The following is a 22687-nucleotide window of genomic DNA, read 5'->3' on the forward strand; positions in this document are numbered from 1 at the left end:
TGTGTGCATCAGAACAGATGCCAAAGGAAGTTACAAAAATTCTAGTGTAACACTTACAGAATGATCCTCTTGCAGCTTTTCTGTGCTTTTGCTAGGAAATGAAGTTAATGCAAATTGCTGTATGCCTACCAAGGAACATAAAAAATGTGTAGACATGGAATACATAAGATGCATGTAAATTAATTCTTAATTCTCTGAATTCATATTTGACCATATGTTATGAAGCTATGATTTTGCATGGCATTTAGCTAGGACTCAATATAAAAAATCTCAACGTCTTAGGAAGTCATTATGCAGCGCTATAAAATTGTGACATTTTAACTTTTTCTGTTATTCTACCTTTAGGATTGTAAAGGTACAGATATTTGCACTGGAAGGGTTCTCAAGCAGCTGCTCTATTTTTGTCACAGCTTTTCAAAGAATATGTTTGAACACATCTGCTTCAGCCCTCTCATTCTCTTCTCTCATGGGGACTCTGCTGCAATTCCTTATTCTTCTTTCCTTGTGTCCTCAAGGAATACATAAAGCTGCTCTCCATGCAAGGGAAAAGGTAGTGCACAATTCTTTACTTTTCTACATGGCTTAGGTAAATGCTTCTGGGCAAACACATTCTGTCAGCCCCAACTCTGCAGAGACCTGAGAAGCAAGGGCCAGAATCCAAGGGCCGTGTGGAGGCCGATTTCTTCTGCACCTGAGTGGAAAGTTCAGCTTCTTTGTTTGAACAAAGGAAGGCACATCCCTTCTGGTTTGACATTTTGCTTATCAGAAGCATTGTGAAAGCTGCTGTGAATCCAGCACACAGAGGTACAACCCTACCAAACAAGGCAGAAGATCCCTGCTGCCAGGGCTGAGCCCACAGCCTGAAACACAGCCACAAACTCCTGAGGATTTTTTGCTAAGAGATAGTGAAGTACCTTGGACTTAAACTGCAGCTGAGCTGGGGTCTGGAGGCTGCAATTTTGAATGTAGGTGCCTTTTGGGGGAGCTGAAACTGAAGACCTAGCTTGTAGCTGTAAGTTCAGGCAGTGGTGGGAAAGAATTTGTGTCCTGCTGTCCCTGTGCAGTTGCCTGCACCAGAGACTGTGCTGCCCACCCCAAAGGCACCCTGGCACTCAGGTCTGCTTCTGCCAAACTGATGAAAAGGTCAGAAAGTGGGATTTGGGAATTTTCCAGAGGGTAAATGGATGGGGATGAGTACCTTAATTTAAACAGACCTGTGAGTAATGAACTTGTAAGCTGGAGGTGAAAGACACTGGGGTCCTCTTATGCAGAAGTTTGGGTATCATAATGCAAAGGAAATGAACTGTGCCAAGAGTGCTGTGGGCATAGGGAAATTAATCATGAGTTTATACTTAAGGGTGATGAATACCATTCAGGGCTTAGAATGGTGTTACAAATCAAATACTACATATTGCATTTTGTATTTTCGAGCCTCTTCTGGTTTGGGGGGATGAAATGAAAAGCACTCATAACCGATTTAAATTGTTTCAGCTCCTGGAATTGTTTCGTTTTATATTCTTCTGCTGGAAATTACTGTTTACTGGAAAGCAAGGGCCAAATGTAGTCACAGGACTAGTGGCAAGTTCAATTTGGCTGAAATCAGAAAAGTACAAAAGTCCCCATGTGTTCAGCTGAAGAATTGGCCCCCCAGTAAGTGTGATTTGGTCCAGTTCTTCAGTTAGCCAGGTATCATTTATTTTTGTGATGTCCTCTAAACTATGTTGATGGAAATAAAAATAAAGCGTGGTTTTCTGTTAAATAAAACTTTTCATTACTTATGTAGGTCAGTAGGAAACAAAAAAGTAGTTCAAACTCCATCCTCCCTACACTGCCAGTTTTTCTAATGAAATGTAATTAGCACTAATTGGTAAAACTACACTGATGGCTGGTTATTAATGTTTGTGTATTGGTCCCAGATGTGAGTTTATGGCTGTCCGTACTAAAGGCTCAGTGAAGGAAAAAGAATTCTCCTTTCATATTCCTGTCATCTTCTTCAGGGTGCCCCCTGCTCCCTTCAAACAAGAGTGATTATGTTTAGGGAAGAGAAAGGTTCTTCTTAAATCCTCACTTTGTGAGAAAATGAATGCCTACAGCTCTCCTTTGAATTTGCTAGGATTTTAAAGGAGCCAGCACTATTTAGCATCTGCAGAATCAGGACTCTACAATTTTAGGGCTGCTTTTCTCGAGCCATCGTAACTGTTAGTGGTTCAGAATTCATCAAAATAATTATCCTCCTAATGGCTTACCTGTTTTTGAGAGCACATTTATGAGGGAAAGCCTCTCTTATAAGCAATCACCTTAAAGTATCCTGTTTAGAATAATTGCTTTCCTGCAATGCCTGCAATTGCTGCGTGTCCAGCAATCACCCTCTTCAGGCTGAGGTAGGTGAGAGAGCTGGTCTTTTTAGACATGGATGGAGGGAAAGGATGAAATCAAGGTTTCCTGTGCAAGCCTACCCAGAGACATGTAGGGGGTCAGTCTCCTGCAGAATCAAGCAAAGACAATGTCATGGTGAAGAGGAGGGTCTCCAGGAGTACCCTTTTGGGGACCAGAGCACGCTTGGGAATAGATTGGAATGCACTCAGGGACTCGTTAATTCCTGAATATTGACAGTAAGACATCACCACTAACATCTAAGTAGATAAAACCTTTATTTGCAAAGCATCTATTTATTTTTACGTGGTTTAATACCGGGCACCTCCCCAGGTCACCCATGCACACCTTATTTTTGTGCAATATCAGCTCATTAATATTTCTAAGTTCAAAGGGAAATATTGTGTACTCCAGGTATGAAGGAAGTGGCTGAATGCCTTATCTGATATATAAGGGAGTTCAACAAATGAGTTTCTATTTGAAAATGCTTGAAAGCTTGAGCCTGTTAAGAATACAAGTAATACAGCATATCTCAGCCTATTATCTTTCATAAGGACACAACAACGTCATTATGAATCTTAGCCCTGAATAGTTTTGTGCCTTCCAAGGCATTCAGAACTCCCTTTAGCAACTCCCTGCATTTTGTTAGATGACGCTTGAGCTCTTTTTCTTAATTTTGTGTGCAGAATTGTGTTTACACCAATAAATACCTGTGAGCTCAAGGCAACAGCTCTTCCTTGTGGTCGATGAAATAGGAAGCTGGTCTGTGGCCGGGGGGTCTGGAGGATGTTTTGCAACAATATGTATTTACAGTCTGGATTGATGTTCTGCAGCCAAATCTCAATGCCAGTCATTGCCATTTTATATTTTAAAATAATTAATTGCAGACTTCTGTGTTAAGCAGTTCTTTTCCCCACAGACTGACCATCCCTTTATTCATTCAACTGCCACTAACATGCCCTGGAGACTTTTTTTTGCAGTTCCACGCTGCCACAGATAAATTCTCTCTTCACCCTCAGCTACAATCCTCACCACTCCCTTTTCACACTTTCTGGAGTCCAATTTAAGGATGAAACTTATCTACCCAACAGCCACATCACCAGGACAATTCCTTCTGGTCTTGTTTTTGAGCAGGTAAAACATGGAGAAGGAATATATTAATGTGATGATTAAAACCCCCAAACACTTAATCCAATACCCAGTATTTTGGGTTACATTTTGCTAGCAAATAAAAGATGTGCCTGACCACTCATGCATGCACTGAGACCAACCAGAGTGTTAGGTACCCAAGAATTTGGACCTCAAAGCCTCCTTTCCAGCTGACTCTTACCACAGTGTCCTGGTTTTGGCTGGGATAGAGCTGATTTTCTTCTTAGTGGGTGGTAAGTGCTGCGTTTTGGGTTCAGTATGAGAACAGTGTTGACAATACACTGATGTTTTAGTTGTTGCTGAGTAGTGTTTACTCTAAACCAAGACTTTTCTGTTTCCCATACTCTGCCAGCGAGGAGCTGCACAAGAGGCCATGAGGGAGCAGAGCCAGGACAGCTGACCTGGACTGGCCAGAGGGATACTGCACACCATAGAGTCATGCTCAGGACATCAACTGGGGGAAATCGGCCAGGAGGGACCAGTCATTGCTGGGCACCAGTCAGAGGGTGGTGAGCAACTGTGTTGTACATCACTTGTTTCTCTTGGGGCTTATTCCTCTCTCTCTCTCTCTCTCTCTGTGTCTCTCTGTCCACCTCTTTCATTCTAATTATTATTATCATTTGTATTCTTACTATATTTTACTTTGTTTCAATTATTAAACTGTTCTTATCTCAATTATTAAATTGTTCTGATCTCAACCCACGACTTTCTTCTCTTTTTCCCCAGTTTTCTTTCCCTTCCTGTCAGGATGGTGGAGGACTGGGTGAGCTCATTCATTCCCTAGCTTTTTTTTTTTTTTTTTTTTTTTTTTTTTTTTTTTTTTTTTTTTTTTGAGTGAATTAATTTGTTCCGTTTGAAACAAAACCTGTTGGCAGTTCTGGAAATAATTTAGTCCAGACATCTTCCCAATGAGCAGTGTGAATGAGCCTACAGCAGATTTGGCTGGTCCTGTCCCACTTTTGTCCTGGTTTTAGAGCATTCTTGAACACTTTCATGTGCCATGGCAGCCGCTGTGCAACACAGGTTCACCTTGCAAGGGCACCTCTTGGATTGGTGATTCCACAGACTCCTACACTGCCTTGGATGCTTTGAAAGAGAGTACCTCCTGCTTGACACAGAGAGAAAATTATTACATTGTATCCAGGACTCTGGGCCAAATGCTGCGTAGGGTGGGCACGGCCTTCATATTCCTAGTCCTGGGCAGAGCCAATGTTGCTGATCTTGTCACTTGGCTTGGAGTGAGGGGCCACTTCCTGGGTTGGATGCATTTAACTGAATTTTCCAATCTTGCCTTTTATCCAGTACAGACCTCAGAATAAGATAATCAACTAAAAGAGGGCACGTGAGAGGATAAAAATAAGAGAGTGAAGCAGATTAATGTGTATGGCAAGACAAAACCAAAATCCTGGAACTACAGGAGTTCTACACAATTGTTTATTCATGAAGGCGATTACAAAACCCCAGGAGAAGATGAGCTGTAAGCTCACAGCCAGCCAGAATCTGGCTGGGATGCCCACCCTGCACTTGCTAGAAGCAGCCAGGAGCTGACTGTGTGCACCAGCTGGAGCAGAGCTGAAGCCTCTCCCTCCAAGGAGAGCGAAGCTGGCCAGGAACGCCTCTCACCACATGGCAGCACCCACAATGAGCCACGAGGAAGACGTGCTCTCCCCCCACCACCACCTCGATGTTCTGGGCCCAAACAACAGGAACCTCAGTCTGGAGGGTGCAGATGAGCACTGGCACTTTTCACCCTCATTCCGAGGGGTGGCATTTTTAGCTGCAGAAGCAGTGCAGGGAGATGGAAGCAGCTTTGTGAGTACAAATGAACAAAAAAAAAAAAAGTCACATAATCTCTCAAATTTGTTTCCAGCCCGTCTGCACCAGCGCTAGGGAGAGTTTATCCCCACCAGAGGCAATTCAGAGTTAGTCCCCATAGGTTTGAGGCTCATCTGTAACTTGCTTTAAAAAAAATAGAGGAGGGGCAGGCAAGAGTAGGAAGGCACAGAAATCACAACATCTGTGTGGCATAACCAGGGGACAAATCCTCCTGTATTTTACAGTCTGTGCTATGTAACAGCAGTTCAGAGCTTCGGGTCCAGCCTGCTGATCACTGCTCTGGCCCCAGTGCAGCTCAGGAGGATGCACTAAAATTGATTACAGATGTCAGATTTGGTCACAGAGCAGTTGTAGCCCTTCAGGCAATCCATCCATCCCTTCCAGAAACAAAGTCCAACCCAAAGGGAAGCAGCTCCTTCCCCTCTGCCTCTCTGTGGTCGGGGTTGCCTCAGGCTTCATCCTCCTCCACCTTTTGCTGCTCCTCGCTCAGTCTGGGCTTTCCTGGGCTCCAGGAGCCCTTCCTTGCCCTTGGCTGACACAAATTCCTGATAAACTCCTTCAGCCGCTGGGGGGCCCAGCCCCCCCCCAGCCCCTTCAGCCACTGCCCCCACCTTGCACATACCTGCCCTGCTCAGCAAGATGTGAATTTTTACAGTTCATTAAGACTCCGAAGAAGAGATGCTGCACAAGAAAACCTTGATTTCCTTGTGCTGTTTGAAGCAGTGGTGCTTCACAGTCACGTGGGGTGACTGACAGGTGCCTGGAGCACTCAGTTGTCCTTCCTCAGGCTGAATGGTGTCAGAGGTGCAGATGAAGTCGTGGGGATAGGAGTAAATGGCAGAAACAAGGGTTAAGTCGTAGCTATCAACACCGACAGACATTAGTTCATCTGCCTCTTCCTCCTCAGAAGTATCTGGGTGCTCCAGCCACACTGAAGGGAGACATTGCATCCAGCACTTCACATTTTAATTGACGGAGAACACGAATAGCATCAGATTGCTCGGGACCTTATCTTTTGCTATTTTGATTTCAAAAATGAAAGCCACCAAACCAGTAACATAAAGAGCCTCTTACTGCAGGTAATAAGAATTGCTGCACTATTGCTCTGCCCTGCCACTTGTAGTAGTCAACAGCTTATTTCCTCTGAGGAACACCCGTATCATGTAACTGTGCCCGTGCTGTGTTTGCACGGCTTATAAGGGCTGCTACTGATCTGAACTCCCTCTTTGGGCCGGCTGGGGACATGAAAACCGACCTGATCAGGAAATGATGCTTGGTCAAAATGCTCTATAGTTTCCAAATTTTCCTGTTTAAAAGGAGAAGCAAAGGTATTTCAGAGATAATACATTCTCTTAGCTGAAAATTTGCCACATACTTCCCCGTTCTTAGCAGAATACCTGCATTTCACCGTGAGCTGCCCATTTTCTCCAGGGGAGATAAAGAACTATGCTTCATACGCTGGCCTTTGAACTGATACACGATTTGAACTAAAATCTCTCCTGAAGAGCCTTAAGTTTTAACTTGGAAGAGACAGCATCAGGTAGCTGAGACACTTGAAAAGGACTTCAACTTTACCAGTATTTACTATTAACTTTGAAGCATCAGGATGTGCTCTGTCCACATGCGTTAATATTATCCCACGTACCTTTAGGTTTGTATTTGTCATGAGCATAGGTATGTTTCATTATGAATGTGTCTTCCCTTGTCCCTGGTTTTCTTCCCCTTACAAACATCTCAATCTGCTTAGCAGAGCCCTCTTCAGCTGGAGGACACACTCCGCTCTGAGTAAGGGAAGAGATGCAATGCCCAGCTGTGGGCAAAGGGGCAATACCCCTAACAGCACACTGGAATGGCGCCAGGAAACACAGAGCTAGCACAGCTGCTGGGGCCACGAGACCGTGTCTCTGATTCAGTGATTCGTGGCTGTGAATTTCACAGATTCACTACATACAGCTGGATGCTGATTTCTAACAGCAAACTGCTCCAGCCGGCAGGCCCAGGCGTCCTGTCTTTTCCCCAATGGCAGCTGATGGGTGAGAGTGCTCGGGAATACACGTTCCCACTCCTCAAAACTGTGAAAGATGCAGCACTGCCATCAGCGCTGCTAAACCGTGCCTCGTATCTAACGTTCTGCCTACGTGACGAAGCACAGGGCATTCCAAAGATGCTCCGTCAGAGCTGCGCACCGCGAAACCCCGTTTGAGGTGAAAACGAGCGGAAACTACCGGGAGCGAAGCCTTAACTTCGCCTTCCCCTACCCTCGGCAGTGTGGGGGCGCCCCCCGGCGCGAGGCAGGGGGTGCCCCTCCGGGCCGGGCTGCCCCGGGGTGCCCGGGGGGGACAGCGCGGAGCGGCGGCGCGGCCGTGCCCGCGGCTGCCATGCGTGCTCGGCGCGCCGGGGCTGCCCGCGCTCCCGCCGCGCACGGCTCCCCGCGCCTCCGCTCCGCGCCGGCCGGGCGGGCGGGCCGGGCAGGTGCGCGCTGCGGCTGCCGCTGCCCCGCTCCCAGGTAGGGCCGGCCGGCGGCGGGGTGCGCGTCCCTGTGTGCGTGTGCGGCGTGTGAGCGAGTGTGTGTGTGCGAGTGTGTGCGTGTGCGCTCCGCCCGGCCCCGGCAGGCTGCCGAGCCGCAGCGGCGGAGGCGGCGGCAGCAGCCGCGGAGGTACCGCCGGCTCTGGCGGGGGGGCCCCCGCAGGTAGCGGCGGCGGGGGGGGCACGGCCGGGGGAGCCGCGGGGCCGGGAGGGCGGCGGGGCGGGCGGGAGCGCGTCCCGGGGCTGGCGGGGGGCGGCGCGGGGGCAGCGGCGCCACGGGCGGCGGGGGCGACCCGCGGAGCCGGCGCGGAGCCCCGGGCAGCGGCGAGGCGGAGCGGCTCTCTCGTTGCAGGTGGCGGCGAACCGGATGCCTTTGGCGGGCAGAAGATGTGTCATGGGAAGCAGGCGAGCGGCGGCGGTGCCCTCCCGGCGGCGCGGCGGCGGGCGCTGGCCGCGGCGCTGTGGCTGCAGCTGGCGCTGAGCCTCGGCCCGGGGCTGGCGGCGGGCGGTGAGTGAGTCAGGGGCCCCGGCCCCGTCCCCCGTCCCCTCCTCCGCCCGGTCCCGGCCCGCGCCACCCCGTCCCCGGCCGCCCCCTCAGCCCCGGCCCGGGGGGAGCGGGGAAAGTTTCCCCCCCTGCGCCCCCCACCCCCTCCCGCGCCCGCCGCGGGGGCGCGCAGCCTTTGACACCCTGCGGGGGGACCCCCGGCAGGAGGGAGCCTCGCCCCAGCCCCGGCTAGGGAGCACTGGCTCTCTGTAAGTACGGCTTCATTTGGAAACAGCGTAATTTTTTGAATTTAAAGAAAAAGAAGAAGAAAAGGAAAAAAAAAAAAAGCCTTGCCCCGCCGCGGTCCGCTCAGACATCTCTTGGATGACTCTTAGTGCGAAATCCCCGTGCAGCTGGGGGAAGCAGGAATTTGGGGAGGAAGCTGGCGATTCGGGTTTGCAAATGCGACGTCCTTCAGCACTCTCCTAGTGGAGGAGCGACCCAGCCTCATTTGGCCTTTTTAATTTTAATTACCTTTTTAACACTATCATTTAAATTATTGAGCCTGTGAGATATTTTCAGCAGGTACTTTTAATTACAAAATTGTTTTAAATTGATTCCATAATTAGACTTGGATTACTGGAAAAGTCTTAAAGTAAACTGCTTTGCTGTAAAATGAACTTAGCTGTGATAATGAGAGCAGCTTCACATTCCTACTCCGGCATGGTATTATATATTTGTGTTGGGGGAATAAGCCATTTTATGATTGAATCGCATCACTGATGGCAGACAGAGCCCAATATAAAAATTGCTTGGGCTTCTTCTTATGCCAAAGACTTATGCCAAAATTTTCTAACTTAAATGCCTAAGCCCCAACAGCTCCAGTCCAGATGTGTTTTCTGTCAATGAATATGGACTTACAGAAATATGGCTGAAGAGGATTTCAAAAGGTCATCTTGTCCATCCTCCTGATGTGATTCAGTCCTAGTTTTCTCTCTGGAGACGATAATGCCATTTTCCAATAGAAATCCCGTGACTGCAAATGTGATTCCAGCTAAAAAAGCTTTTAAACTGTTGCAGTGACTACATATCCCTCTTTAGAAATCAATGGCGCTTTTTTTTAAAAATTATTTTATCGCAACTAGGTAACCCTTGATTTCCTGGGCAGCTCATGTTTCAGTGTGGGGGTGCTCTTCAGCCTGTCCTGTGCCTTTCTCAGGACTGGAGTTGTGCATGCTCCTGTCCTTCTCTAACCTCTTTCTTATGGCTCCATTCATAAAAATGAAGCTGTTCCAAGGCCCCCTCCTCCCTGAGGCTCTGTATATCCCACAGTTTGATTGTCAGCACTTTAGTGGATTAGTGCAAGAGGTTCTTCAAAATATGGTTTATATCTCCCTGGAATAGAACAGTTTCCATCACAGCCTGCAATAAATTGCCGTGCGACGCTGATCGTTATTAACACTGCTGCCTTTCACCTCAGTAGTGTAACTAATTCTGTATTGAATTTCATTTGTAAATCATTTTAGCATCTTTCAATAATTTGGGGGATTTTTTTTGGTCCAAAGTCTAGGAAAAGGCAATGCACTGAACGATTGTGCATGGGCATAATCACCAGTGAAAAACATTCATTGCTGTTCTGATTACTGCTGTTATTTTCCAGTGTGGTTGTGCTCAGAAGGTAGGCACTGTGTAAATCCCAGCAAATGTACAGTCCTTTCGTGTGGTAATATACACGGTTGTTGGGTTTCTTTCACCCTGAGTCATTCGAGTGGTAAAAATAATGAGCTTTGTAATTAGAACAGAGGACTGTGAATTAGCATCTCTCCTATTTTAGGCTCTGTTGTATCTGTGAGCAAGCTCACTGTGCTTACGTAGCTTGCTGTGTTTGCTGTGAGGGCTCAGCTTTTGGCTCCCCAGCCTGTGACCCAGAGTTTGGGAACTTGTAAGCAGCTGTTGACCAAAGTTGTGGTTTCCTGGGACCCTTGAAAATTTTGTTTCTGTAGGTCTCTCATTTTGTGGATTTGTGTATTTCGACACAAGGCACGCGGCATTACTGACTGGTTTGGGAAATGTAGCTCCAGTCTCTTTCTATCTTCTCATTATCTGTTAAATAAGGATAATCATACTTCTCTCGGAGATTTGAAAAGAGCTTTGATGACATTTAATGAAAATACTATGGAGGTGGAAAGAATTTGTTTCAAAAGCTTTAGAAAAACAGCACTGACAATATGCTGAAATAAAAACTACCTCACATATTAAAACATTAAAATGAATAATTTAGGGTTATTTTTTTCTAGAAAACAATCTACAGCTTATATTTTGGATCCCATTTACAGCTTCTTCCCTTCCTTGGCTGATACCAGGATTTGTCTCCTGTAATAATCCTGTCATGGCTTGTGTGACTCCTTCTATTTTATATCCAACTAAGCTCTATTGATTGTCACGTTCTACCATTTCACCCCAAATCAATACTACTTATAACTCTTTTTTTTCTTGTCAATAACCCTACAGAGAATAACTTTGTTTATTACACTTTGACTTTCGCAAAAGTGAATCTAGCGAAAAAATTTGCTGTAGAAGTGAACTCAAGTGAGCAAACCTTTCAGCTATCAATATCCCTCATTCGTCCCTGATGTATTTAAAACTCTGCTGATGCTGAGGATAAAGTGTATCTCTCATACTTCAGCCTGTGGCTTTCATCTAATCATTTTTATTTACAGAATCACAGAATCGTTTAGGTTGGAAAAGACCTTTTAAGATCATCGAGCCCAAGTGTTAACCCAGCTCTGCCAAGCCCACCACTAAACCGTGGCCCCAAGTGCCACATCCACACATCTTTTAAATACACCAGGGGTGGCTGACTCAACCACCTCCCTGGGCAGCCTGTTCCAATGCTTGACCACCCTTTTGGTGAAGAAATTTTTTCTAATTTCCAATCTAAACATCTTTTGGTGCAACTTGAGGCCTTTTCCTCCTGTCCTGGTGCTCATTACCTGGGAGAGGAGGCCATCCCCCACCCAGCTACACCCTCCTTTCCTTAGGTGCTTGTAGAGAGTGATAAGGTCCCCCCTCAGCCTCCTTTTCTCTAGGCTGAGCCTCCCCAGCTCCCTCAGCTGCTCCTCATTAGGAGGGACAAAAAAAGGAGACAAAGCAGGAGCAGGCTGGGAAGGCTGGTATGAGGAGAAATGAAATGCATAGTGGATGGAACTGATGACAACTTCCTCTGGAGTTTTAAGGCATTGTACTGAGTTCACTGTGAAAACTGTAGTATGGGGATAACAGCTGTAACAATAGATTTTTAAATATATTTCAAATACCTGCAACTGTATTAAGGTAGTGAAGGATGACAAAATCTAAAAGGAGAGGGAGAAAAAAAGCTCAATAAGCTTCTGTTTTTGAGGTTTGTTATGTGGTCTTGTACCCAGATGTGACTTGGGCATGTGTCTGCTTTGTTGTCATGGATCAGTTGGGTGAACTCTGCTCTTCTGCAGTGTCTTTTGCAGGGCTCAGTGTGGATTCTCAGGGCTGCAGCTCACATCACCAGAGGCTTGGAGAGGGCCATGACCTTGTCTTGCCTCCTGGGCTTGAGCAGGGTCAACATTCTGGCTGTCTTTCATGGTCTGTTTCATCTCTTTGATGTTCTACTGCAGAAATGCACACTCCAGTTCCTCCAAAGGCTGATGGCTCCAGTTTCTCTGAACTTTTCTAAAGTTTTTGTCATACTTTCTGGGTTGCTGGTCATTCAGACCATGAGCTTGCTCTCATGGAACCACTTCCCTGTGGAATGTGCCTCACTGGCACTGAACAGAGCTGAGGAATGTCCTGTGCCTTGGAGCTCTGCTCCTGCTCTGACATCCCCAGGTTCCTTTGTTGTCATTATAGGATGATGCTGGGTTGTATTCAGCTTCTGGTTCCCCGTAGCTCCCAGGGCAAAAAAGGCTTTTTATTGGCATTATAATCAATTTGTGGTGTTTCCCTGGTTGCATGTTCTGCCAGTAACATCCCTGCACATCAGTAGTGCTTTGAAGCTGAGAAGTACATCATGCATGATGGCAAAAAAATCTGGCATGTTGTGGAACCATCAAATATACTGAATTTTAGTGATTCCATGAAGAATAGTGGTAAGTTTCTTTCTCTAGACCAAGGCTGAATTGTTACTGCTCTGCGATTGTATTGCATTTGGTTGAAATTTTGTTTTTGCTGTGGTTATGGTAACCAACCATTGACTTTGGATGTAGTGGTGGTCAAAAACACATCCCTCAGGTTTCTGAGGGTGGTGGACTTGTTTCCCTGGGGTAATACAAGTTTTTGATGTGTGCTGATGGTGCAGGCCTGTGATAAGGCTGACTTTTTGGTAACCTGCAGTTGTTTCTGGCAAGAAAAGCCAGCCAGAGATTTGCCCTAACTGCCTTGCATGTGATTTTGGGATTATAAAGAAGGTTTTCTGAAAACTTTGAGTCTTTTCTGATATCCTCTCACTGAGTCTGTAGTTAATGTATTTTACTGTCTCCCTCTCAGTGTGTCTGCTTTGCTTGACAAGCAAAATAGAAATTTCAGTCTTGAGTTCCCTGTACATTTGATGAAATCATCAGTTAATTTGCAGCGTTGTTTTTAACCTCTGGCTTATTGGAGAAGCTCAATGTTTTGGAAGGAAAAGATTTTTCCCGCCGTGACAGGATCTCAGTCCCAGATGTGCCTCATGCAACCTCTGTTCTCAGCAGTTAAGTACCATTCCAGTGCTGTTCTGATTGCAAGTGGCAAGGCCGGTGACATCAGAGGATGGCAGTTCATCATTTGTCTTAGTGGCACATCCATCTGCCTACAGCCTTGAGAGAGGTGGGCATATTTGATAGATTAATCTTAAATCAGTTCCTTAGCACTCTGCAAGAAGGAGCTTTATCACTGCTGTGCTGTGTCATTTGGAGGCTGAGGTTAACTTTTGCTTCTCTGCTTTGCCCTCTTACTCCCAGGATTGCAATAGATTATCTTTGATCTCTGTATCAGGGATGATTACTACTTTTGGAGAATTAATTAATTATGCTTTGCTTGATTTTCTCCTCTGTAAAGTAGATAAGCGATGTATTTTGTGGGCGTGTTATGAGGGAGTTCGAGAACCTCCCAAAGAAAATGTTACCGGAATACGAAATAGGAATTTTAGCTAAGTATAAACAGAGCTTTATCAAAGTAGAAGATTCTTTACTATTCATGATTTTTGTTGTTGGTATTTGTGGGGTTTAATAATTAAATATTCTTACCAGAATTAGGAAAATGCTATCTTTTTTAACTTTTACAGATTCTTATAGATTTTTTTCTACAGCATTGATCATGTACTCAACTTTTTATTTCAAATATTGTCTAACTCTGATTGCAATTCATTTATTTTTATAAAAAATACACATTATTAGAAGGAGGAAACCTTGCACTTGTGCTGTGCATTTTCATGGGGTTTTAGGCCGGAAAAGAGCAACAGCGTGGCCTGAATTAATGTTTGCTGTGTGCTGGTGCAAATGTGAATGAAGGCTGGGCTACACTTACTGGTGAGCGTTGCTTAGTCAGAAAATGAGCTCGAGGGATAAAGTGGTGTAGTGTGTACAATTTGATTCACTAAGTGGAAAAATTTGCTTTGCTAACATATTAAAGGACTGAACGTACAAGGATCCTACCAAATTCAGTAATTTAACTGTGAAACTGGCATCTCCTCACTTGGTTTTACATCTCCTCAGCTACTTCCTTGGAGGTGGCACAAGCAGAGCCCTATGAAACCAATTGTGGGCTGTACATCTATTAATTTTCAAAGTGGCGTGGTTTATAACAGCAGTTTTTGCTGTCCACACTCACCTTCTGCCTGACTGTGTTACCCCATGGCTTCTGTTGACACCAAATTTGGCCTCCTGCTTTTCAGAGGGGGCTCCCAATGGCTTTTCCTGAACAGCTGGGCTGCTGATGGGATTTATGTGAGTCGGGATGTTTCTTTCTCCTCGTACTGTAAACAGTGGGAGCGGTTGGTGGTGCCATCTGTTCTCACTGAGATCCTGTGGGGCAAATGTGTTTCCATGTTTGTGACCCTTGAATCTTGTAAATCGAGCAGTGTCCATCCTGGGTTCCTCCTCTGCTTGTTTTTAAGGGATTGTACCAAGCTTTTTTTAGCTAGAGAGATTCCAGAATTTATCAGGAACATTTCTGTGCTAATTGATTTTGTCAGTGTGACCAGCTTCAGAAAGGAGTATAGGGGCTTTTCTGCCAGCACCCCTACTTACTTTTGATAAACATACCTTATTAAACCCACAATTTGACAAATATTCTTGCTTGTGGTAGCTTAATAGTAACAACAGTAATAAAAATGTGACTTTTTTTTTCATATAGCTCTTCTCATCCATGGAGTTTAAACCACTTTATAAAGGAACATAAGTTTTATTATGCTCCTTTGTAGACGGAGAAATGACTACAGAAAGATATTATGTCTTGAAGACACATTTCACATAAGAAACTGATGTTGCCATATACAGGGAGGAGATCCTTTGGATCTTCATCCGGTTCTTTCTTCTGTAAAGAGAATTTCGGGAAATCCTTAATCCACATTTTTATAATATGGTCTCTATAATAGGATTTTTTGGCTGTGACTGTCTTCTAATTGAGATGAGCAGCAGATTTCCTATTCACTTAAATTGCTACTTCAGCAAATCAGAGAGTTTTTCCAGTGTGGTTTATTTTCTTGACTCTTTTATATCTGAGATAGCACATGGCATTTTTCCAGACACCAAAACCATCTTCAGAATAACAACCAAAAGAAGTGTCATGAGATAGGGTAGAACCCTGAAAAATGGTATTATGCAGGTTTCTCACGGTGTAAAGCCCATGTTAGCAGGAAGGGTATTTCTGCCTTGCTCAGTCATGTGGTTCATGATCACAGTCTACACGAAAGGGCAACATTAGAGGAGTACTGCATCTGTTTTAAATTAATTGTAACATACTTGAACAGTTGGAGAGGAGATGATCATTGCATGACAGGCAGCTCCATGCGGGCTGTGGCATGAGTGCCATTGCCTTGTACTGCCTGTCCCACTTTGGAAATCAGTGGATGTGTGATGTGCTCCCATAAAAATATGGGTTCAGCTTACTAAAGTTTGCTCATGCAAACACAAGATGTAATGCAGAGGACACAGGAGGATGAAACAGGTCTGGTCCCTTGATCCTTTCTGCACATGGTGAAGCACGGCTAAGGGTGCAGCAGTGTTTCTGTGTAAAGCCAAATTCTGCAACTAGAAAAATTTACAAAATCGGGAAAAAAAATCTGGAAACTGAAAAGAGGAAACAGCTTACAATAGCCTGAGGAAGAAAATAGGTTATGTTACCAAGGGTTAGATTATGTAGGAGTTGGGTTATCAAGTGTATCATGAGATAATATCCTAAAAATACACTCTCTTGTACACTGCTAAAGAAAAAAATGGGATATGGCATGCACATGAGTCAGAGGAATCATTGTATCACTGGACTCCCAATCTGGAGACCGAGAGAACACACTAAAAAGAAGAGGTTGTCTTTGAAAATGCAAAGCCTTCTGATCTTTTTTGGCACTGCAGAAAGGCAGCAGAACTCATAGATGTTTATCTGTTAGGAGGCTGGAGAACACCATACAGGTTCAAGAGAAAAGTTGCCATCCATGCTGGGAGGGAGGAGAAGATGCTCAGAAAAAGAAGCCTGTAAACATGGGGTCCTGTTCTCACTTCTGTCATTAGCACCAGCGAGTGTGTACAGTAAAAAAAACTATGGAACAGAAATTTCATTTTCATCTTTCAGGACATGGGACAACACACTTGAGAGCAGAGTCACAGAAATAGGACTGGAAAAGAGCTCAGAAATACCTGTAGTTTATCTTCCTGCCCAGAACACATTTACCTCAGGCATGTTACCATTTGAGACTTTAGGCCGGAAACTCTACCACCTATCCAAATTTACTTTTGTAAATGTTTTTGTCAAGTCTAACTCAAATTGTCAGTGCTGTAACATAGGACTCTCAGGATTTCCACCTCTAGTGTGAGATTCCCAAGTGTTACTTCCTCCACTGTGCTGCTTGTCAGTGCAAATCCATCAGTGCTGTGTCTTGGGCCATACTGACTGCTGCTGTCACTCTCCTGGGTCAGGCTGGAAGAATGCAGACTGTCCCAGCATAGAGTCTTTCAAAAGGTATGGATTTATTAACAGCCTGGGAGCTGAAGTTTAGCTGTAGCTGCCCAATGTTCATGTGTTGCTGCCAGTGCAGAAGGAGTTGCTGTGGTTCTCAATGGTGGAACTTCCATTTTTCTGGTTTTGTGAAGGTCACAGCTAAGTTTGTGCTTAACACAAGATCACATATTTTACCAGCAGCTATCAAAAAGGTCAGCTTTACCTTCCTCATTCTGAAGGGCTTGCTAGGATTTTCCAAAGTCACAATTGGAAAGCATCAGGAATAAATCTCAGAGCCCTCCCATAAAAGATGCTTATTTACACAGTCTGTTCTCCTTGGGGATATTAGACCAACTCTTTGTACTTGATCATGATGTAAACAGTATGGTTATTGCCACAGTAAATTGCACCCAAGTGAATTTGTATTTTACTTCTGCAGACTGAGTGAAGTTGTATATACGGAACAGCCCTGTGGTAATAGATTAGATCCACACAAAAGCCAGTCAATAGCTTAAGACTTCCATGTGTGTTTGCAAATAAACAATTTTAACTGGAATTTTGATATGCAGCTGCTTAACAGCTGTCACCCCCAGTGCCTGAGTTCCCCTTTCCAGTGAAATGGTTTCTAATTGTGGGTATCCAGAAAGACTGTGTCATTCAGGAATGGCAGGGGGAGAGGTGGGGGATGGTGGAGAGTGCGTGGGGAAGAGTTGCTTGGTTAGGCTAGAATGGAAGTTGGATTTAGAGCAGCACTAAGAGCTGAATTAGCAAGAGGAGACCTGCGATGGTGTGAGGACTGAAGTCAACAGCACTGCGTGCTTGGGTAAACCTTTTAGCTGTAAGAACTTCATAGCATACAGTGAGGTTTTTTAATGTGTTTCTAATACTCTGTGGAAGCCTGCCACGCTATTGCTGTGTTTGTGCAAGAATGATTTGTATTCTGAAAGCAATGGGTACTTATGAGACAGAGAGGCATTTTTCTGTATCTCTCCACTTAGTTGACATTTTTAGGGATATTTTGTACACATCATCTTACTCAGAGAAAACACAAATGATCCACTTAGAACTGAAAATAAATAATAAATAATTTGGTCTCCTGTAAATTGGACTTATAAAATAGCTTGATTGCAATTACCAGCTTTGCAGTAATCTTGAAGGAATTAAGATAAAATGGTGTTATCATGAGCAATAGTAAAAATGAAAATACACAGACATTTGTCTTGATCTTGTAAAAGTGCAGAACATTCTTCTCTCCTCTGAAGAGGGACCATGACCCCCAAAAGTACAGTCATAACCATTCTTGGGGAGCACCAAGCTGCTGCAACCAGAATCCTGGGTCCTGTTCTATCCCTCCTTGGGTTCAGAGATGATCATCATCCTGGGCAGTTCTTTCCATTGCTGACTCATAACATCACATGCTCATTTCTCTGCACTCCTTGTTCTCTTTTCAAAGCCTTGAGGTTCTTCTGTGGGGCCAGGGAAGAAGTATGGTGGATTCAGTCTCTTTTCTTTAGACATAACTCCGGGTTAATACCATATGGAATTACATGGGTGAGCTGAAGGGTGTGACATGGTTGTGACAGCACAGTATGCACATTTTAAAACTCCCCCTCACTCTGTGTGGTGGCATTCCTGTCCCAACAAGTGAGGCTGTAGTTTCAGGTCTTGCCCTCTTCTCTTTTGACACTCAGAAATGTTTGCCCAGATGGAAGAACCCACCTTTCAAGTCTAGCAGAATCCTTCCCTGCTGGTAGTCTGTTCGTCACCTGTCACTGCTGCCCTTACCCAGTGCGTCTGTCTTCGAGAACCAGCACAAAACCAGTCTAGGACTGGTTTTATCAAGACTAGGCTGGTCTGTAGAGGCTAGGATATTTTAGTTCAAAGAGAAAATCCCAGTGAAAATACTCACCAGATAAAATATATGAATGATTGCACAGTGTGTATAGATGAAGCCCAACTCCATTATGCCTATGGTCTCTCAGAAATTAGGTCATGATGGGGCACACCTCTGCACAGTGACTCTAAGGGATGCCAGTCGAAGAAATTGCAGGTTATGAAGGAGGGATACATATCTGCCTTTGTATGCAGCCATGCACTTAGCATGCCCCTTATTAATCTTACAGATAGGGGGATGGGTAGGGAGGAAGGTAAATAAAGAGATGTATGCATATATGCTGAATAAGAGTAAGAAAATTAAAAAAAAAACCAAAACCCACAACCCAGGAATGAAATGGGAAAAAATATGCTACTCTCATTGACAGTCTTTTCAAAGTTCTTATGCTGGTTCTTAGCATTTACAAGGTTGCTTTTTAAACTGAAATATGGATGAGCACTGCCTCTAATGCTTCTTTTTAAGCACAAGAGTGATACTGGATTCATGTGAGGGATGGAGAGCAGGATAGTGTTGGGTATATTTAGATTCTATTTCATTTTTATTTCATATTCAGTGACGTTACGGAGATGGACTTCATTCCTCATTTCAAAGAGAAATCCATCAGATAAATTGCGTTCGCTGCGGGGAGAGGAATTTTGTCAAAACTAAGATGAAAGATGCCTTTCTGCAGTAGTCTTGATGTACCAGGAGGTGTGATTCCTAACAGGTGTATTTTTTAACCCTGGGTTCTGCTTGTGGAAGAGTTTTCTCGCTTCTTCCAAAAGGCTGTCTGAGAAACCTAGTACTTGGAGCAGGTAGAGCTATGCTGCCCAGGAAGTCAGTATGTCAGCCAGGCCAAGGTTACAGGATTGAAAAAAAGAGTATTTTGAACTTTTTTTTAGAATGCCGACATTATTAGAATATTAATGAATGTAAGGGGGCACTCGTTTAGAGTAGCTCAGAATTATTTCGACTAGAGGTTTTGCTGCAGTGCATTAGTATCGCAGGTAAATGATTCATGACATTTGCCATCCTGGCCTGTTTAAAGCTGTGATTTAAAAATGCAGATTTTCAGGGAAAACAGTTGTAAATCTACCCTGGTTTTTTAATATGTTTTATAAATCTGATCTGATAATTATTTTTGTTTCCAAAGGAACAATGTAGCAGCTCCCAGCTGCAACTCAGTAGTCATCTTAGCAGTTGCTGTTTATGATCCCCTTTTGCCATACTTAACCTCAGTTTAATTCTTTGGTTGTTTTATTGGAGAGGGAAAAGTCCTTTGGTGGTGCAAACACACCTATAGTGTTAGAAAAAATATTTTCCATATGCTGATATTTTCTGTCCTTGCAGTCAAGTGATTCTGTTATCGTAAAATCTCCTCTGAAGTGCAAACCCAAGGCAGTGCAGGGAGCTGCAGCAGGGTTCCAGGAGCCAATGGGACTGGCAGCTCACTGTGAATGTTAACACGAGACTGCTGTTTGTTAGCTTGGAAATCCGTTTGCTGGTTTTTCCCTGATCTGAACGTGGTTGGAAATAGGATGATGTAGGGATTTTCCTGTTCATCAGCTTTCCATTTCTCCTGTGAATTTCCTATCTTGCTCCTAGGCAGTCACTCAGGCGGTGGGGACTCTGGGCACCAGCAACACAGCCAAATTTCCTACAAGGGCAAATCTGGATCCTCTCTGTTCCTTCCTACACTTGACCTTGGGAATGGAGGAAGTAGGGAAGGGATTTGACCTCATGAAACAGTTCTAAAGTGATGCCCCCCTCAATTTACCTGTGGAGATGAGGAAAATCTACTTTTCCTACAACACAAGATGATGCTGGTCCTTCTGGTGGGATGTACAGCCTCTCCTTTCAGCATCTGAAAACCATCCATTCTTTCTTTCTCCCTTACATCCTTGTCAGTCCTTATCTTATCTCAGTCATACTTATCTCTTCCTCTGACTTATTTTTAAAAGTACTTACCTGAAAATAAAATTAACAGGTGGACTAGTGTCTTTTCTGGGAGATTCTCTGGGAAGCTACAAGGCAATTAAAAAATGTTCAATATGTCTCTTTTTGTAATTTGGCTCCCATTCAGCCTTCTCCATATCATGTGGTCTCTCTGCTGTCTAGATCAACTAGCTTTTAAAAAATATCTTCATGCACACTTTTTAACCATTTGCCTTGATCATAAACACAAAAAAAAAGAGTCAGAAAAACAAGACAGGGATGTGCTAGATGAGGAAAAAGGTAGTCAAGGGATGTATTATTCAGAGCTTTATGTAAAGCTTCGTCTTTTTTCCTAGTTGTAGTGGTAGTTTCACTCTTGACTCCCTGATGAACTTGGCTGTAGTCATTTGGATTGTTCTGGGCTGTCTTAGTGAGTTTTGAAAGCAAGGGCTGGTCGGTGTCCTGTCCTGAGTGTTCCTTACTATCAGTTCATATGATCTGTGGTAGGAAGGGAATAATTCTGTACATCCAAGCCTAATGACCTGAATTTGTAAAGCTAAATAGCAAAACTGCTAGTGGCATGACTCACTATTATTTTTAGCTCTGAAGAGGAGACAGTGGAGCAAAGGTTCATCTTTCCATACCGGCTGTGCCTTTTGTTGAACAATCTGATATTGCTGTGAGGTTTAATGTTCATCTTTCTGTTTTTAACCAGGTTTCTGCAAGATGCCATGCATCTGTTTGGCTTCTGTTCATAATAGGCTCATTCCTTGAGAGAATGGCTCTCTGCTCTTCTGGTTCTGTACAGGGCCTTGCACAGGACAGAGACTTTGCAACTTGAATTGTTGCTGGAAACAGCCAAAGTAGAAAATGTGACAGACTTTATTGAAACAGCAACACAGAAGTCTGTGGATTTGGTTTGTCCTATTTAAAATATAAATGTTTTCTCCATTTTTCTTCAGAGTGCTAATTATTTTATGTTTAAAGAATGATTTTTGGAGGTGAGGCATTTAGTAGTACTGGTATAATAAAGGAAAAATCACGTTTTCCCATGAAATAACCGATCCAGATTCAGTTTGGAAAAGTGCACTGATTCCTGAAGGCTTTTGCTCCTAATCTCATGGAGTGCTGCAAAGCCTACCAGGCTGTATGGCCTCCTCTTCTGCCGGGATTACCTGGGGAGTACCTGGCCATTAAAATCCTCTGTGGCACCCAAGCAGTTCCAGTTTCTAACATTGAATTTCTAAGTGAAAGTGAGTGGTGATACTGTCAGATTTGAAGGAAAAAACATGTTTACACCTTAAAAAGGAGTGATTTTGGAGTTTAAGAACTGCTTTAGAATTAGCTTAAGCACTGAAATAAGCCTGAAGTGCCTAAACTTTCAGTGAAACAAAGGGCCTGAGCCACTGTGAAGGTACAGGGCAGACCAGACAGGTGCTACTGCCTTTGGGACACTTGCTAAGACTGTGACCAAAGCAAAAACCTCCATTCAGATTATTGAATAGTGGGGTTTAGGCCCTAGTCTGTGGCTCATAATGGTGATGCAGCATACTTGATAAAGAGATTACTGGTTTTATAGTGAATTGAAGAAAAAGAAATTAATCACCTTAAGAAACTGTACATACAGCAACTTTTTAATGGAAAACCCCCACCTTACTAGGATTTAAATCTAATTTGAATTACCTCTTAAGAAGAGCATATGATGGCGAATGTCAACTGAGTGATTCTTGTATGTTCTCCATAGTGAAGCCTTGGTCTGCTACACATGGAAGACTTATCTGAGCCAAAAAGGGAAGTAAGGGCACAGAATAAGGAGCACAGGGGAAGAATGTGCCTTGCATTATCAGGGGGCTGCAAATTCAGATGAAGTAAGACGCAGACATTTTGTCAAAGAAGTCGGGTATGTAAGTTTAAAGCTTGCTCTAGGCAGTTTAACTTAGCCAGCACTTCCAACAGCTGATAACCTAAAGTGGCACTGACCTTGGCAGACTTACAAGGGCAAGACTTGCACAGGGATAAATTATTTCTTGATCAGTTGCTCATGTATATGAGACACAGTCCAGCATTCCTTCAGTATTGATTATGGATGTTTGTTTTATCCCAGAACAAACGTACTGATTGCGGATAGTGAAAGTAAAACAGTCTCTCTGCATATTTGAGCTCTTCTCTATCCATTTTATTATATCCTGGGGCACAGTGATGCTACTGAGCTTGTGCTGTGCTGCTCTCTCCACTTGCCTTCTTGACTCATCCGTTTTTAAAGCTGTAATGCATGGAGTAGGGAGGAGGGGTTTTGTTCAGTAACTATCTGTACAACCAGGATTTTTGGCTAGATTGTCTTTTTCCTG

At 44.1% G+C, this 22687-nt stretch overlaps 1 protein-coding gene across 4 annotated transcripts in view; it reads left to right on the forward strand.

The window, feature by feature from the left end:
• Positions 1-7343: 7343 nt before the first annotated feature.
• Positions 7344-22687, forward strand: part of SUSD4 (sushi domain containing 4) — a 72043-nt gene continuing 56699 nt past the window's right edge. For 2 of the 4 annotated variants that reach the window (XM_066178212.1, XM_066178210.1), the window contains exons 1-2: positions 7346-7562; positions 8237-8392. In XM_066178212.1, coding sequence (XP_066034309.1) covers positions 8272-8392 — 121 coding nt within the window. In that variant the 5' untranslated portion in view covers positions 7346-7562; positions 8237-8271. Of the gene's footprint in view, positions 7563-8023; positions 8048-8236; positions 8393-22687 lie in introns of those variants that run through there. The other 2 variants (XM_066178208.1, XM_066178209.1) reach the window with 2 other exon arrangements.

This window comes from Chamaea fasciata, unplaced genomic scaffold (assembly GCF_029207755.1).
Source record: "Chamaea fasciata isolate MVZ Bird 193981 ecotype frontalis unplaced genomic scaffold, bChaFas1.0.hap1 SCAF_3, whole genome shotgun sequence".
Taxonomy (NCBI): domain Eukaryota; kingdom Metazoa; phylum Chordata; class Aves; order Passeriformes; family Sylviidae; genus Chamaea; species Chamaea fasciata.